At 38.7% G+C, this 17784-nt stretch overlaps 2 protein-coding genes and 1 pseudogene across 10 annotated transcripts; 1 reads left to right on the top strand and 2 right to left on the bottom strand.

Moving 5' to 3' along the window:
- Positions 1-2050: 2050 nt before the first annotated feature.
- LOC137720610 (receptor-like protein EIX2) lies at positions 2051-5021 on the bottom strand (annotated as a pseudogene). The gene has a single exon (XR_015964438.1). The product of XR_015964438.1 is annotated as a receptor-like protein EIX2 (transcript).
- Positions 5022-5278: 257 nt separating this feature from the next.
- LOC137720194 (uncharacterized) lies at positions 5279-14870 on the bottom strand. Of its 8 annotated transcripts, none has more exons than XM_088696435.1 (12): positions 14714-14870; positions 14283-14338; positions 13871-14028; positions 13464-13553; positions 13236-13351; positions 12919-13052; positions 12704-12753; positions 12407-12542; positions 12284-12335; positions 12108-12147; positions 11946-12020; positions 5279-6789 (listed from the first exon to the last, which is right to left on the bottom strand). In XM_088696435.1, exons 8-12 carry the CDS (start codon positions 12527-12529, stop codon positions 6759-6761), a joined length of 321 nt encoding a protein of 106 aa, XP_088552561.1. In that variant the 5' UTR covers positions 12530-12542; positions 12704-12753; positions 12919-13052; positions 13236-13351; positions 13464-13553; positions 13871-14028; positions 14283-14338; positions 14714-14870; the 3' UTR covers positions 5279-6758. The 8 variants fall into 8 exon arrangements, 7 of the variants coding, with proteins under 7 accessions (XP_088552561.1, XP_088552560.1, XP_088552559.1 ...); XM_088696434.1 differs by having other exon boundaries at positions 13871-14013; positions 14714-14869; XM_088696433.1 differs by having other exon boundaries at positions 13871-13964; positions 14714-14869.
- A 683-nt stretch (positions 14871-15553) lies between these two features.
- Positions 15554-17720, top strand: LOC148695849 (uncharacterized). Its single transcript, XM_088696421.1, has 4 exons — positions 15554-15610; positions 15944-16170; positions 16763-17020; positions 17152-17720. The coding sequence occupies exons 2-4, from the start codon at positions 16033-16035 to the stop codon at positions 17479-17481; spliced, it is 726 nt and encodes a 241-aa protein (XP_088552547.1). The 5' UTR covers positions 15554-15610; positions 15944-16032; the 3' UTR covers positions 17482-17720.
- Positions 17721-17784: the final 64 nt, after the last annotated feature.

The raw sequence follows: 17784 nt of genomic DNA, 5'->3' as shown, positions 1-17784 counted from the left end.
ATGATCTCCATAAGTGTGTCATGATTTACTCATATGTTGCCGCATATATATGCCTAACCAACTCCAAAATTGACGCAAGTGACTTCTAACTTTGTTGGTCAAGAGCATTCGACATTATCTGATATATAACATTTATTTTGGACTACGAATTCTTACAAATAGATATTGTTTTCAAGGATCGCAGGCAGCGATGAAGACTCGTGGGCACATGGTGAGTTTTGGGCAGTCATCAGACGAGCCAGATCCAGTTCCCTTACAAGTGAATTCAATGCACCATTTCTAATAATTCGCTTGATTAAGATTCCAATACTTTACTTGAAAGAATTTAAGCTAGGGTTGTAAAGACTGATTGCATAAGCTCAACTCAATTGAAAATGAGTGAGGTTTTGCCTTTATTATATAGAGATTACAAGATAAGTATGTTACAATATAAACGTATAGTAGATTACAAGTAAATTCAAATTATAAATATAAATTGATAGAGTCTAAGAAGAGATAGGACTACGTTAGGTTCTCTATTTGGTGAAGAGTCCTTGAGTTATCCAAACTAACTTTGACTTGGTGAGCGGGACTTAGGTGATTCAAAATGCAGGGATGTGGATTGTTGACCTGGAGTACATGTAGGAATAATAGGTTTATCACGCCCTCGCAAGCTAAGTGGGCGTTTATGAATAGGAAGCTTGGAGAGGAGATAACTGAAACAAGCAGAGGACAACCTTTTGTGAGAAGATCTGCAATCTGATCAGTAGTTGCGACATAGCCAACTTGAATTTCTTTGCGAACAACCTTTTCTCGCACATAATGATAGTCAACTTTAACGTGTCTCATCTTTGCCTGATAAACAGGATTAGAAGGTACTGCAAGTGCACTGATATTGTCGCACCATAACTTTGGTGGAGAAAGAGAAAGGTGCAGGTCATGAAAGATATGGAAAAACCAAGATAAAGTGGCTGTCGTATAGGTCTGTTGTCTATACTCGACCTCAGTGCTTGAGCAAGACACCGCTCGCTGTTTCTTGGAGCTCCAAGAGACAAGATTATCTCCAAGGAAAATGTAACAGCCCCTAGTGGAGCGCCGATCATCAGGATTAGGGGCAACAAACCAAATGAGATGAAGTTTCGCTAATGCTGGAGACTCAGTAGAGTACAGGATTCGGATTTTGTACATGCAATATATGCCCTTATTATTTTCTTTTCGGAGATTTAAATAGACCCATGTTCTTAACCCATATGCTTAAGATGTCAAGCAACTACAGATCGATACATGTTGAGTCGAGTCGAGTCGATTTTATTTATTCTAGGAACAAAGTTGCTTCATGTTTCAAGTGTGTAAACTTTGCGTATATTGGCATCAATACGAATGCTTTGTGACAGAGAGTGCCTCTAAATAACATAGGAACATGCTAACTCTATCGTCACCATTTTTCTTGCTTCACAATCATTTCAAAGCTGCATAGCAATTGGGTTTTCTCGTAAAAGAGCGAGAGGTGTCATGTGAATTAGTACGAAGAATAGAGAGAGATAAGTACTACAAAGAAGAAGGGGAGACAGAAGAGAGAGAACAAAAGAAAAATCTAGAGGTAAAATTGTAAATGAAAAATAATTAAAAATACAACCACGAAATAATGTGAATAATGTGAGTTTGTTGATAATTAATTAATGGGGTGTGTTATCCACACATCCTATTTTACTTCTCACACACTTCTTGATAATTTTTGTCCATTGATCTTCTTCAATTCATCTGATCCGACGGCCAAAAATTAAAAAGGTGTGTGAGAAATAAAATGGGATGTGTGGATATCACACCCCTTAATTAATAGGTAACTAATCCCTAAACCATTTTCACACATTTCTCTTGTCATTCAATTTGCTTCTGCTGAATTAAGAGTTACTTGTTCAGAAAACAAGTCTTTTAATTTTATATGGGATTTTTTTTATTTTATATTTTTTATTTTTTAAGAAAACCTCGACGGTACGAGAGATATTTTATTAATAATGAAACAAATAAGTTACATTTAGTTAGGGGAGAATATAAACCTTACCCCTCATAATGCCAAGAAAAGGAGAAAAACAACATTGAGTAAGAAGGGGGGACATAAACCTTACCCCTTTAGAAACGAAAACTAAAATTATACAAGGGAGGGGGGACATGAAACCTAACCCCTCTAAAGCCAAACTTGAAAGAAAATACAATGAAACAAGAGGACGAAATTTGACAAAATCATACAACACAACCATACTGGCATATTCGTCACAGCAAGGAAAATGCCAACAAACTTACGCAAAGTACAAAACAAAGCTAAACATATTCAACAATTACATGATACATTTTAAGCACTATCCTATTCAGCAACTGTGAAAGAAGAACGCTCCATGGCATGTTTACCAGCAAAGAACCAAGCACAATCCAAAACCCCGTGAAGAATCCAACTCCTAAGCTCACGTAGAACCACCCATCTTCTAGTAAACGGTATCCACCTCCTCCGTCTTGCTCAACCGTTGTTGGCGGTATCACCCCATTCGTGCTGCAATTCTTGTCGAGTGGAGATCCGCATAGTTCGTTGTCGACGAAGCTCGACTGATCGAGGCTCTGCAGTTGAGTGCTTTCCGGAATTCGTCCCATCAAATTGTTGTAGGCCAAGTTTAAGTGACTCAGAAATGTCAAATTTGTCATGCTTGGGGGAATTTCACCATCAAGTTGGTTCATGGAAAAATCGAGAGATTCTAACCGTGCCATATTACCAATCTTTGAAGGAATTCTTCTGGTGAAGCGATTATTCGATAAATTGAGTGACTGCAATGCGAGGAGGCCGGTAAGTTCTTCAGGGATATCTCCATACATAAAGTTGCATGAAAGGTCAATGCCTTTTACGAATACCAGAATGTTGGTATAGTCCATTTCTATCCCTTTCGTTACCAAGATTTCATTCTCTGGAAGTCTACCCTCACCAAATGATTCTGATAAAATAGCCATGGCGCTCAAATTGTGGAAGTATCTCGGTATCATTCCTGAGAGTTTGTTATGTGCAAGGTCCAATATCTGGAGACCTTTCAAATAACAAACTTCATTAGGAATATCTCCTTCAAACTTGTTTGAACGAAGGTTAAGAACAAACAACGATGAAAGGCTTTTCCCTATCCATATTGGTATGCTTTCGGAAAGCCCATTTTCACTAAGGTCAACAACTGACAACCAGGTACAGTTCTGCAGGGAATGCGGCAATTCTCCGTGCAGGTGATTATTGCGCAAGTGCAGTGATACCAGCATTCGTAAATATCCCATGGACATTGGGACATTCCCAGTTAGGTGGTTGTTTTCTAAATTTAGGAATCTCATGTATTGCCAACTCATCCAACAATCGGGTACTTTTCCAGTGAGAAAATTGTTCCCGAGATGAACAACATAAAGTTGTTTTGTTTCATCCGGCCTATCACAGAAGAAGTGGAAAACAGATCCAGAAAATGATGAATTGGAAAGATCTAGCCACCACAATGAGGTGGGAACAATAGGCAATGCACCAGTGAAATGGTTAGAACTAAGATCAACCACTGAATATTTAGTGCGAGCAACAGATATATTTTGAATCTGCCCATACAACTGATTGTGAGAGAGATTCAAATAGTCTACTTGGGAAGTTAAGTTCCAAAACCAAGTTGGAATAGTACTTGAAATTTGTGTACCAGACAAGCTTAGTTCTTTTAATTGCGTTTGTGTCCGCAACCACATCGGCCATCCAGGCCCCAAATGCTAGGAATCCAGCTGCAAAATTTCAAGTTGAAAAGGAGGAACCCAATCTCGACTAGTTTTCAGAGTTAATGAGTTTCCATTTGCAATGAAATACTTCAACTTTGTAAGGTTGCTAAAAGAAACTTCCGACACTGCACCTTCTAACGAATTATAAGATATATCCAATTCCGTTAGCATTTTGAGTTGACCAATAACATTTGTGAAGGTTCCATTGATTTCGGATGGTCTTCGAACCGTGAAATGGTTCTCTGACAGATCAAGAACCTTCAACTTACAAAGATGTCCCAAAGAATTTGGGATTTTCCCCTCCAACAGATTATTATCCAAGTAAAGATTGACAAGGGATGTCATGTTTCCAATGGAACTCGATATTTCATCGCGTAATAAATTGTTAGAAAGAAGTAAGGACTCGAGATTGTTCAAGCTATACAACCATTCAAGTATGGTAGAATTGAAGTTGTTCTCGTCAAGATTAAGGACTTTAAGACCGGTCATATTCTGAATAGAATTGGGAATCAGATCAAGACTAATAGAATTGGATGACAAATCAATTTCCCTCAAAGATGTGATATTCTGTGAAATGCTAGGAATTGGACCTTGGAAACCACAATCACTGAGATGAAGAGAAACTAGATTTTTAAGACTGAAAACCCACCTCGGCATCAAAGAATACAAAAAGTTTGCAGAAAGATCAAGGACGACCAGGGAAGTAAAATAACGGTGGGTAGATGGGGAATTTGATCAAGTTGACAATTGGACATATCTAACTCTACCAAAGAAGGGAGCATGTTTGTAACTTGCAACCAGTCAGATGCTTTGCTAAGATCTACAGAACTCAAGTCCAAGTGTTTTAGCAGAGAAAGACCAGAAATCCACTGAAGGTTCTCTACCTTCAGATTGGGATCATAGAAAGTACTGAGATTGAGATAGCGTAGACTGGAGAGATTTCCCAATTTATGAGGATTTACTCCATGAAACGATGAGGATGCAAGATTAAGGTGTGTTAAACTTGTCATAGAACCAAAGAAACTGGGAATTTGTGTTGTACTGAAATCATTGTTACTTAAGTCCAAGTAGTTGAGATGCTTTAAACTGAGCAAAGAAAGATTTATCTTACCACCGAAGGAAGACTCAAAAGAAGCTTCAGAATTATTAAGGTGCAGCTTGTGGATGTGGCCGGTCATGTGATCACAGACAACTCCTGTCCAACTGCAACAGTCTGAATCTTCTTCTGCAACCCACGATGCAAGCCGATTGGCAGGGTCCTCGAGATATTTTTACTGGGATATAATACGCCCAGCTAAGCTAGGCGTCAAACAGGTAAATGTGCAAGTGAAAGTAAAAAGGGTAAATTACAATTTACTTCTTTAAATTTTGGTACAATTGTAACGAAAATTTTTTCATCCCATGTTCTATCATTTATATAGTGACACGTGATGTACCATCCCTTGTTCCGGTCACATTGAAAAATCTCTCCAATTGTAACCTCGTACAACATATAACATTTCAATTTCATACATTTGGTTATAACTAGCAACAATTGCCCACGCGATGTTGCGGGTTTTAAAAGCATTTAAATGATATTGTTGCTTGTATACACACAAAAGATCAGACTTCTATTTACATGCAAAAAAGATTAGACCAACGAAGTTCTTGTGGCTTTGGATCAACAATCGTACCACCATACAAAAGATTATGAAACATTGTTCGATTTACATGCAATTTTCTATTTACCTTCAGAAAATTAAAATAATAATACTCAAAGATCATATGCCAGCTTGAAATTGAAAGACTAAACTCTGAATTCAAAAACTATTTACATGTGGAATAATTTGAAATGCCTCAAAACATTATCATGATCCAATTGTATATGAAAGACTATCCAGCTACTGCAAAGAAGCAGAGAGTCAATGATCCTTCACTATTCATGGCAAGGCACACCAGATACAACTCATAAAACTCCAACAGATAAGAGCAAAAACGACTCAGTTTGTGTAGTTGGTAAAACCATAAACAAATTCCATACCATTTCACGGCCAATCCAGATACATCACCAGCAACATCATCAAGTTGTCGTGTAATAATACTCGTCAACTTTATCTCCAGATCAGATTCAACTTTAAAACTATCTTTCTTTAATTTGTTCAGAGGATTAAATCAATGTTTGATAATGTTAGGAAGTTGAGAGGATTAAATTTTATGTGGAAAATTTGGCCAAAAACTCTGATGTATTCCATACGATGTTGAATGCATGAAAAGTCATGCAGAATAATTAAAGCTTTGATTTTTCTTGCTCAAAGAAGATAAGAAGGATTGAACTGTACATACGGCCATATAAGTAGCTAGTACATCTGTAGGGGCAGAACTTTAAGACCGGTCATATTCACAACCCCACCAGGAACTGGGAACAGTCCTTCATACAAGTCGTAGCTATATAATGAAGTACAAGAGTATTTCGTTAAAACTCTCTAAATTTTATGTGGAAAATTTGGCCAAAAACTCTGATATATTCCACACGATGGTGAATGCATGAAAAGTCACGCAGAATAATTAAAGCTTTGATTTTTCTTGCTCAAAGATGATAAGAAGGGTTGAACTGTACATACGGCCATTTAAGTAGCTAGTCCATCTGTAGGGACAGAACGTTAAGACCAGTCATATTGACAACCCCACCAGGAACCAGGAATAGTCCTTCATACAAGTCGTAGCTAAGACCGAGTACCAGGAGTATTTCTTTAAAACTCTCTAAATTTTATGTGGAAAATTTGGCCAAAAACTCTGATGTATTCACACGATGGTGAATGCATGAAAACTCATGCAGAATAATTAATGCTTTGATTTTTCTTACTCAAAGATGATAAGAATGGTTGAACTATACATACTGCCATTTAAGAAGCTAGTCCATCTGTAGTCCATCTGTAGAGTCATATTCACAACCCCACCAGGAACTGGGAACTGGGAACAGTCCTTCGTACAAGTCGTGGCTAAGACTAAAGACCCTTCGTAGCTAGCTAGGATGCAACCACAATTAGCCCGTGCATTCTGAGACAACCACAATTAGCCACAGAATGATGGTCAGACCAGCAATAAGTATGCAAGCTATTTCAAGAAATGGACCTTCTCGTAAACAGAATGAATGTGAATCAACCTACAATATGCAAGCTATTTCTGTTGGAAATTCAAATCAAAACAAGTTGCTATTGTTGAAAATCAATGTCAAAGTTAGGCATGGAAAGTTAGGCAATGTTAGGTATGGTTGAATAAAAATTATTAGGTGCAATTAATGTGTTTTGTGTGGTAATAAATAATCTTAGTTTAATCATTTGGTTTGCTATAAATACCCAAGCTCTCAAGCATTGTAAATCATCCCATCCAAATCCCACTTCCAATTGTGAAGAAGCTTGTAAGCTTTCTTATTCCAATAGTTTGTAAACCTTTTTTCATATATCAAAGTCCAAGTGTTTTGCCAAAGCTTGTTGCTTCCCTCCTTTCTCTATTTCTTTCTTTGTCCAATTTTATTTGAGAGTGCAAAGAGAAAGAGGTGTGATAGAGTTTGTAAACTTATCACCCACATATTTTGGTATTGAGTTAGTAAACTGTCAAATACCAACAATTGGTATCAGAGCCAGAATACCATTCTGGCAGGTGCAGCAGTTATGGCGTCCAACTTAGTGCAACTCCAAGTTCCCACATTGAAGAAAGAAAATTATGAAAGATGGTGCATCCAATTCAAAGCATTGTTTGGATCACAGGAGCTATGGGAAGTTGTCAGTAGTGGGTATGTTGTACCCACTGCCGAGCAAGAAGCCGTATATACTGCGGATCAAAGGAACACTCTCAAGGACTTACGAAAGAAGGACCAAAAGGCGCTGTATCTTCTATACCAGGGTTTGGAAGATTCAACGTTCGAGAAGGTTGCAGAAGCAACAACGAGCAAGCAAGTATGGGATACACTCAGTACAATCTACAAAGGAGTAGATCGAGTCAAGAAAGTGAGGTTACAATCACTTCGAGCAGATTTTGAAACTGCTCATATGAATGAAGGGGAGAGCATCTCCGACTATCACTCAAGGCTCATTGTGATAGTAAATCAGATGAGGAGAAATGGCGAGAGACTCGATGAAGTACGAGTTGTGGAGAAGATACTCCGGTCACTCACATCTAAGTTTGAGCATGTGGTGACTGCCATTGAGGAATCCAAGGATTTGGAGGTGATGAGCGCAGAAGAGCTACTAGGATCCCTCCTAGTTCACGAGCAACGCATTCAGAAGAATGCAAGCCCCACAACGCTAGAGCAAGCTTTGGAGTCAAAGTTGAATATTGACAAACCAAATAAAGGTCGTGGGCAGTGGAACTCACGTCGTGGGAGCTCATCCAACCGTAGCCGAGGACGAGCCCGAGGAAGAGGTCGAGGCTATGCACAAAATCAAGGTCAGTCTCAGGAGTGGAGATCTACTCGAGGAAAGGCGCATATCCAGTGTCACAACTGTAAGCAATATGGACATTATGCCAATGAATGTTCACATAAAAATGGTGAGCATGTCAACATGGCAGAATCAAGTGGAAATACTGATGAAGAACTTACAGTCTTACTAGCACACCATGATTCCAGTAGCCAACAAGATGTTTGGTATTTGGACTCTGGTGCAAGCAATCACATGTGTGGAAAGAAGGAGTTTTTTGCCGAACTCAAAAAAGGGGCCTATGGATCTGTAAGTCTTGGTGACTCCTCAAAGTTGCCAGTTGAAGGCAAAGGGAAGATCAAGATCATCCAGAAGGATGGAAGAGAAGAATACATCTCCGATACCTACTACATACCAGGTATGAAGAGCAACATTCTGAGCATTGGTCAACTGCTCCAGAAAGGGTACATTATACATATGGAGAACATGTTTCTCACTCTCAGGAATGCAAGGAGAAAGCTTATTGCACGTGTTCGAATGTCAAAGAATCGGATGTTTCCGTTGAATTTGAACACAAAGATTGGAAGCTGCAACATCGGTGTAATGGAAGATGAGTCATGGAAATGGCATCTTCGATTTGGCCATCTTAATTTCAATGGCCTAAAGTTGTTGTCAAGTGGAGGAATGGTTCGTGGTCTACCCCAGATTGAAGCCACACGTCAAGTATGTGAAGGTTGTGTGCTTGGCAAGCAAGCACGACTATCGTTCCCTGTTGGTGATACATGGAGAGCAAAGGCACCACTGCAGTTGGTGCACACAGATATATGTGGTCCATTGGATCCCATGTCTTATGGAGGTAATAAGTATTTTATTACCTTCATTGATGATTTCAGTAGAAAGACTTGGGTCTATTTTCTCAAGGAGAAGTCAGCTGCCCTAAAAATTTTCAAGGAGTTCAAGGCACTCACAGAGGTAGAAAGTAACCACAAGCTTGTGGCTGTGAGATCAGATAGAGGTGGAGAGTACACCTCCAATACTTTCCAAGCATACTGCAAGGAGCAAGGAATTAGGCATCAACTTACTGCTGCCTATACCCCACAGCAAAATGGAATAGCCGAAAGAAAGAATCGAACCATCCTTGACATGACAAGGTCCATGCTTAAGGAGAAGAATTTGCCAAAAGAGTTATGGGCAGAAGCTGTAGCTTGTTCGATTTATTTGTTGAATCGATGTCCAACAAAGAGTGTCAAAAGGATGACACCACAAGAGGCTTGGAGTGGATACAAGCCGAATGTTACACACCTAAGAATTTTTGGGTGTGTTGCATATGCTCAAGTTCCAGAAGCCAAGAGGAGGAAACTTGATGATAGAGGTGAAAAGTGTGTGTTTGTGGGCTATAGTGAAGAGTCCAAGGCATACAAGCTCTACAACCCACTAACTGGCAAACTAGTGGTTAGTGGAGATGTCATCTTCAGTGAGGAAGAGACATGGACGTGGAACAACAAAGAAGTCAGTAAAGAGAAGATCGTCTCCACTAATTTTGAAGAACCAGAAGTTGTACCACCGATTGAGCAACAGCCTGCTCAAACAATCACAACAACTCCAGTGCACAGAATTGCAAGGAGTGGTCCTACATCTAGTGAGGAAAGCAGCTCCTCAACTCCAGTGAGGTTAAGGAGTCTCACAGAGATTTATGGACAAGAAGAAGAAGAAGAAACCAACCTTTTCTGCTTGTATGCAGACAACGAGCCCTTCTCATTCAATGAAGCTGTGGAAGAAGATTGTTGGAAGAAAGCCATGGAAGAAGAGATCCATGCCATCGAGAAGAATGACAGTTGGGAGCTGACAAAGCTCCCACCAAATCAGAAGGCTATTGGTGTCAAGTGGGTTTACAAGATCAAACGCACTGCAGATGGGAATGTGGATCGATACAAATCAAGGCTTGTAGCAAAGGGCTACAAACAGAAGTATGGAGTGGACTATGATGAAGTCTATGCTCCAGTTGCGAGACTTGACACGGTAAGATTGCTAATCTCTCTTGCCGCACATCATAAATGGAAAATTTATCAACTAGATGTCAAGTCAGCCTTCCTTAATGGAGTACTTGAGGAAGAAGTGTACGTGGAACAACCGGAAGGCTTCCAAGTACAAGGAGAAGAAGATAAGGTGTATCGTTTGAAGAAGGCTTTGTACGGCCTCAAGCAAGCACCACGAGCTTGGAACTCAAGGATCGACAACTACCTTCACCAAAATGGATTTCAGAAATGTCCATACGAGCATTCAGTTTACATGAAGAATGGTGAAAAAGGGGAGTTCTTAATTATTTGTCTATATGTAGATGATTTATTGTTTACAGGAAACAATGAGGCAATGTTCCATGAGTTCAAGCAATCCATGTTCAGTGAATTCGAGATGACTGACAATGGATTAATGTCATACTTTCTTGGCATAGAAGTGAAGCAAGAAAGTGATGGTATCTACATCTCTCAACGAAGGTACATGAGAGACATATTGAAGAAGTTCAATATGGACAAGTGCAACACTGTCAATACCCCAGTCGCAACTGGATTGAAGCTGTCCAAAGGAGGAGAGGGTGAGTTTGTAAACTCAACAGTGTACAAAAGCCTCGTTGGAAGCCTAAGGTACCTTACAATCACAAGACCTGATATAGTTTATGGTGTTGAACTCGTGAGTCGATACATAGAAACACCAAGGGAGTCTCATTGGCTGGCCGCCAAGAGAATTTTGAGGTACATAAGAGGTACTCTAAACTATGGTCTATTTTATAATTTTGGTGAAGATGCAAAATTATTTGGTTATTCAGATAGTGATTGGGGAGGTGACCAAGATGAAAGGAAAAGCACAACTGGCTATGTGTTTTTTCTAGGATCAACAGCTTTCTCATGGACTTCAAAGAAGCAATCAATTGTTGCTTTGTCATCATGTGAAGCCGAGTATGTTGCTGTAGCCTCAACCGTGTGTGAGGCAATTTGGTTAAGAAATCTGTTGAAGTCAGTGTGTCATCCACAAGTGGAATCGACTGTGATTCACGTAGATAACGTGTCTGCAATCAAACTTGCAAAGAATCCTGTTCAACATGGAAGGAGCAAGCACATTGATACCAGGTTCCATTTTCTAAGGGACCATGTGAAGCAAAAGACAATTGAACTTGTCTACTGTCACACCAAGGAACAAGTAGCAGACATCTTCACAAAGCCATTGCCAATTGAAACATTCCGGCTACTGCGTGAAATGCTAGGAATGAAGGCGTTTTGATTTGAGGAGGTGTGTTGGAAATTCAAATCAAAACACGTTGCTATTGTTGAAAATCAATGTCAAAGTTAGGCATGGAAAGTTAGGCAATGTTAGGTATGGTTGAATAAAAATTATTAGGTGCAATTAATGTGTTTTGTGTGGTAATAAATAATCTTAGTTTAATCATTTGGTTTGCTATAAATACCCAAGCTCTCAAGCATTGTAAATCATCCCATCCAAATCCCACTTCCAATTGTGAAGAAGCTTGTAAGCTTTCTTATTCCAATAGTTTGTAAACCTTTTTTCATATATCAAAGTCCAAGTGTTTTGCCAAAGCTTGTTGCTTCCCTCCTTTCTCTATTTCTTTCTTTGTCCAATTTTATTTGAGAGTGCAAAGAGAAAGAGGTGTGATAGAGTTTGTAAACTTATCACCCACATATTTTGGTATTGAGTTAGTAAACTGTCAAATACCAACAATTTCAAGAAATGGAGCTTCAACATACTATATGTAGACAGAACCAGAACCAAGTCCAGACTCACTCGTAATAGGTCTCCTCATCCACAACAATATCCCAGCTTTCCCCTGTCGTGCTTTTTCCATATTTGTGCACCTTAGTGCAAAGAGAGAGCAAGTTAACTTGTCAAAGAAAAACCAGAACAATAGATGCCAATGCAGTTCAGCAAGTTTATTTCCCTTCGTACCCATTTCCAAAGTGCTCTTCTCCCCATGTCCGTGACCAACCTAGACACGAGAGAACAAAAACAGAGTTGCATCAGATTAAATTATTGAAAGAAAAAGTTCACTTATGTTGTAACGAATCGACATTAGAATCAAGCAACCAAGTTATGAAATACGAATTTAAAATGTAACTATTTACCTTGTCTGAAATGAATCTGTGAAATCAAATAGTTAAACCCTAAACAACACCACTGCAAATAGCATAAGAAAATTGAAATTAACCCTAAAGAAATTGGGAGAGAAGAATATGAAAAGGGAATACCTTTCGGCCCTTTGAGTTATTGGAAAAAAACCCAACAGAGCAAAAGATAAAATAAATTTTCAACTTGTAAGATTCATACGCGAACAGATTGGCGGTCAAAAGCATTTCAAAACTCAGAGCCATCAAGCTTTTTGATCTGCATGGAAATTATTTATGAGGTTTGAGATTCTTATAGACGCTTCAGACACATCGACATATTGAAAAAGCAATATTCAACAACCTAGTACCCATGCTCCATAGAAGGTTACAGAAAATATGAATGTCTGGACTCTGGAGTGAGAAAGTAAAAGGACTTACCGCGTACTTCATATCTTCTAAGTTTGTGTAGTCGACAATCCCTGTTGTTCCTTCAAAAAAGGCATTGGACAAAAGCTAAGTCAATCAAAATTCTGATGTCTCATGAGCTAGGTCTTAGGATTAAACTACTGAACTAACACTATATGAAATAGCAGTGTATATCCCAAAAACAGTCTGAAATCTGGTTGATAATCGAAGAGTTCGAAGGGATTTACCGTTGGATTCTTCGGCTTTCAGATGGAGTTTTCTTATGTGTGGGAGAGAGAGGTGGAGCAGCTAGGGTTTGAGTATGGAAGAGATGAAAAATGGAGAGAGCACTTGTTTTGGCTGAAGCAACGGCTCACACAATCTGGACAAAAATGCAAATGTCTTAAAAGGGGAAATTATAAAAGGAAACCTTAGCAACTGAATTCAAAGAAACATTCTGACATTGTAAATAACATTTCACAGAAGAAAAAAAAAAAAAAAAAAAAACCTAAACTATTTACACTCGGATTACAATGTTATCATTTAACAATAGGAATTCCCATACCTTAGCAGAAGATCCTGCATCTGCAAAGGATCCTTTAAAACCTTTTTTCTTGAACAACCCCGCACTGCAACACTTCCAGGCAAGGTAAACCAACAGCACCCTCATGCTGAGCTCTCCTGTGCATAGACTTGTAAGTAATCTTAATCAGTCAGTTATCATGAATATACAACTTATATTAATTTTCTACAATATCTAACACACAAATATAATAGAAGAGGAAACTTTTACTTAAGCAGCACAAAATGATATCCTCTGCATTTCATTCCAAAATCCATCACTCTTATGTCTTTGCCTGCACAGTTTTTGCTCCAACATAGCCTGCCATGATGATAACAATATCAATAATTATGACATAAAGAAAAGGCTATCCTAGCTAGGTATTATCGTTGGAGTAAACCAACAGCACCATAAGTAAAGTAGCAGACCAAAGTTTTTTTTAGAGTTGATGTCTTAACATGTTTAAGTAGCGAAAAGATTACAACACATTGGATGTGTTAACAGATCCATAAGCTGATGACTCCCTCTCTGGTTTACCGGATCATTCTTAATGTATTCAACAATGCAGCAGCAATTAAAAGTCCTTGGAAAATGCCAAGCTACTATAAAGACATGACGAAAACTATATCTCACCTTACCCCCTTGTTGGCATAGACAGCATATCCGTCCTTCTTGTTCGGGGTGAATCATAATCCTGAACTCCATTATCATCATCGTCGAGAATGTCTTTGGCTTTTCTAGCAAGAACATCCCAAAACCCATGTTTGGATTCATTAACATTCTTCAATGACGTATACTCAAATCAGATACCAGAATCAGATACAACAAAACACACAAGTCACGAATGAAACGGCACAAAACACACAACCCAAAAATTAAATGAAGAATTCTTTATAACATGCATGTTGATAATACCACGAAAAATTCCACTTCATTATGCATGCCTATAGTTTTCTCTGTCCAAATATGAAATTGCCATCATCTTTTTTGAAAGCACAAACCAAAATCACTTCTCAAAGAGATCATACACAGAAGAGAGTGGAAGCTTACCCAAAGCCAATTTCATGTTGTTCACTCCTTCTTCTTCTTCTTTTGGACCCAACAATCTGTGGGTTTGATTGCAGCATAGTGATTTAGTTTAAAATTTCAACATTGATTATATATATATATATATATATATATGTAGATAATCCTAAACACTTCAATTAAATCTCAAATTGCAAAGAACACTTCAATCTGACTAAAACTACACAAAGGAAAAAACAAAGACAGAAAAATGTTCAAACCAATCTAGAAGCCAAAATGATCCCCCAACATCAGTAAATTAACAATAAAAATCTAAACCCATATAAATTCACAGGAAAATCAAAACGCGCGAAAAAATTTTTGGATCACAAATTGTCAGGTACAAAAGGATAAATTACAAATCCAAAAGAAAAAATCACAAACAAACTAAAACTTGAAATCAGTGAAGACCGTACCTTGAAAAGGGATCGCCACTCTTGCCAACATCGGTGCCATCGCCGTCTCGACCCTCAACATGCTTTCGGCGGTACTCGATGACCTTGGTTGTGGAATTCTCCAGCAATTCTGGCAGAATTGATTATGCCTGTTTGCTCGCCGCAAGGTTTTTTGCTGTGAATAAAGGCAAAATTTATAAGGTCAGAGAGAAACATGATAGCCACGAAAAGGAGTGCGAAAGAGTGGTGCAAAAAGACTGGCCGATAGTTTTTCATGACCGGCAAAACATACACCCAAGAGAAGCAAGTATAGTTATTAAGATTTAAACATGAAAGCATTAATCGCCAGGAAAAATTCATCATCAATATCAACTTAATGCTGAATCATAAAGAATTAAGAATCAAATGAAAGAGCCACAACTAAATCACATTCCAAGAACAGAAGGTTATATGAACGAACACAAACCAATTACAGAACTCACACTAATTGAACACAAATTTCAGCAAATACCCAGAATAAATAGCAATAACTTGACCATAACCCAGACCCAAACCACAAAAAGCGGCAAATAACATCAATCCCACTTAAATCCAAACAACCAGATGACCCAATCCCCAAATATCACCAACTAATGATCAAGGCAGCTGCAAAACAGAAAACAAAAATGAGAGTTTTAATTGAATTCATTTACATATACCCTACACCATTAAGACTTAGTGATAAATTTATATTCCTGTATTCCATAAAGAAAAGAAACTCGTCATATAGAACAATTATAGGTACATAATGATTTGATAAGATAACACTTAAACTGTGCAAGATCTTGCTATTGCACCAGCATGGAAGCAAAGCGTATTTCATTGATGTGTACTACCGCAAAGGCCTTTATAAGGCTGCTACGCTTCCCTACACCCCAGGTTTTGTTTCATTTCATTAAGTTCACTAGTTGAATAAAATTCATTTTTGAGATTATGGAGATGCATTTCAACCAAGATTATCTTGTATCCAAATTTTATTAAAAATTTTGGGTAACCTCTCTGGTGAGTATAAATTTCGACAAATGGTTAGGAATGATTGGGATGAACTTAAAAACAAGAATGCAGAGCATGAAATCAGATAACAGTTCCCACCGATATTTTTATTGCATATATATACATCTGAAACTTTATCGGGCACTGCAGATGTAGTTACTAGTTACCCTCTTTATGTATAAACCAAAACTGATTTCAGGTGTCTAAAACTGATTTCAGGTGTCGAGGCTTGTGGAGTTGTGACAGCTGTGGGACCAGGTCTAACGGGCAGGCAAGTTGGAGATCTTGTAGCCTATGCTGGTCAGCAAATGGGCTCATATGCAGAAGAGCAGATCCTTCCTGCAAACAGAGCTGTGCCTGTTCCTCCTTCCATTGATCCTAAAGTTGCAGCCTCCCTCATGCTTAAGGGTACGACAACTCAGTTTCTACTACGCCGCTGTTTCAAGGTAGTTTTACACATGTACCCGCATCTGCTTTTTTTAATCTCTCTTGAAAATAAATGTGGAATTGCAGAATGTTTTTGTAGAGCTCTTTGTTTCATACACACACTGTTCCTGTCAAGGTGAATTATTGTTACTAATAATACTGGTCACTGCCAGCAAATGTAAATCAGTAAATGAAATTCAGTGTACTGCTAAACCAATTTTAGCTATTGTCCCTGTTTCGGCAACGTAAGCTGAGTTGTGTGTAACCCTTTCATGTGCGAATCATGAGCACTCATAGAAGTTGAGAAGCTTTCTCTCTCTATTAATCTGTTCCTTTAAATATCTGATACAAGGGAAAACTGCCATTCCTTCTCTTTCACTTTTTCATTTGTGGTACGCTTCTTGTTTCCGTTATGATGGACAGTCTGCGGAAATAAGAAAAGCATCACAGCTAAGTGTGAAAAGTGAAGTGCTTTGTTAATCTCAACATATCTTCATTCTACAATTGCATGCCTAATGATGGCCATCGTTTTTCGTAATTTTATGAATGTTTTGAAAAATTGAAACCTTTGTTGCTTTTGTTATTAGATCTGACTCAACCCTTGTTATACAGGTCGAACCTGGACACACAGTCCTTGTTCATGCAGCAGCTGGTGGAGTTGGATCCCTTTTATGCCAGTGGGCTAATGCCCTTGGTGCGACTGTCATTGGGACTGTATCAACTAAAGAAAAGGCAGCTCAGGCCAAGGAGGATGGATGCCACCATGTCATAATATACAAGGAAGCGGACTTTGTCACTCGTGTGAAAGAAATAACATCCAACAATGGGGTTGAAGTTGTCTACGATTCTGTAGGGAAGGATACGTTTGAGGTAAGTTATACTTGTCTTATATTCATAAGCTGTCATGATTTATCCAAATTACTCAACTCCAACATTGACATCATCTAATAGATAAGTAATGTTTTCAACTATGAATTCTTATCGGGAGGTATTGTTTTCAGGGATCACTGGAAGTCTTAAAACTTCGGGGATACATGGTGAGTTTTGGGCAGTCATCAGGTGCGCCTGATCCAGTTCCATTATCAGCTATTGCAGCGAAATCACTCTTCTTGACTCGGCCTAGCCTCTTTCATTACGCTGTAACTCGAGAGGAATTGTTAGAGGCTGCAGGAGAGGTATTGTTAGAGGCTGCAGGAGAGGTATTTGCTAATGTTGCATCGGGTATATTGCGGGTTCGAGTGAATCACACCTACTCATTATCTGAAGCAGCGCAGGCACACGCAGACCTTGAGAACAGGAAAACATCTGGATCTATCGTTCTTGTCCCCTAGGTCTGAAGCGAACATATACGAGTTGGTTTGTTCATTTCAAAAGCTTTGCGGTATGTGTGAAAAAAATTACGAATAAGGAACGGAACGTCGCCTTCCGGTTCCGAAACTTGTTATACGTGTTGTGTGTGTGAGTGTCCTCCACTTTGTTCTTCCTGCAGCCGCCGACCCTAGCTAGGGTCGGTGGCAGTCCTTCTCTTCTCCTTTCTCCTTTTTCCTTTTCTTTCCTTTTCGTTCTCCTTCATCTTGTTGGTATTTTACAGTTTACTAACTCAATACCAAAATATGTGGGTGATAAGTTTACAA

The sequence above is a fragment of the Pyrus communis genome, chromosome 7 (genome assembly GCF_041283825.1).
Source record: "Pyrus communis isolate YQ-2024b chromosome 7, ASM4128382v1, whole genome shotgun sequence".
In the NCBI taxonomy this organism is placed as follows: domain Eukaryota; kingdom Viridiplantae; phylum Streptophyta; class Magnoliopsida; order Rosales; family Rosaceae; genus Pyrus; species Pyrus communis.
Note: the sequence above shows the minus strand (reverse complement) of the source record. Positions and strands in the feature narration are given on the sequence as shown.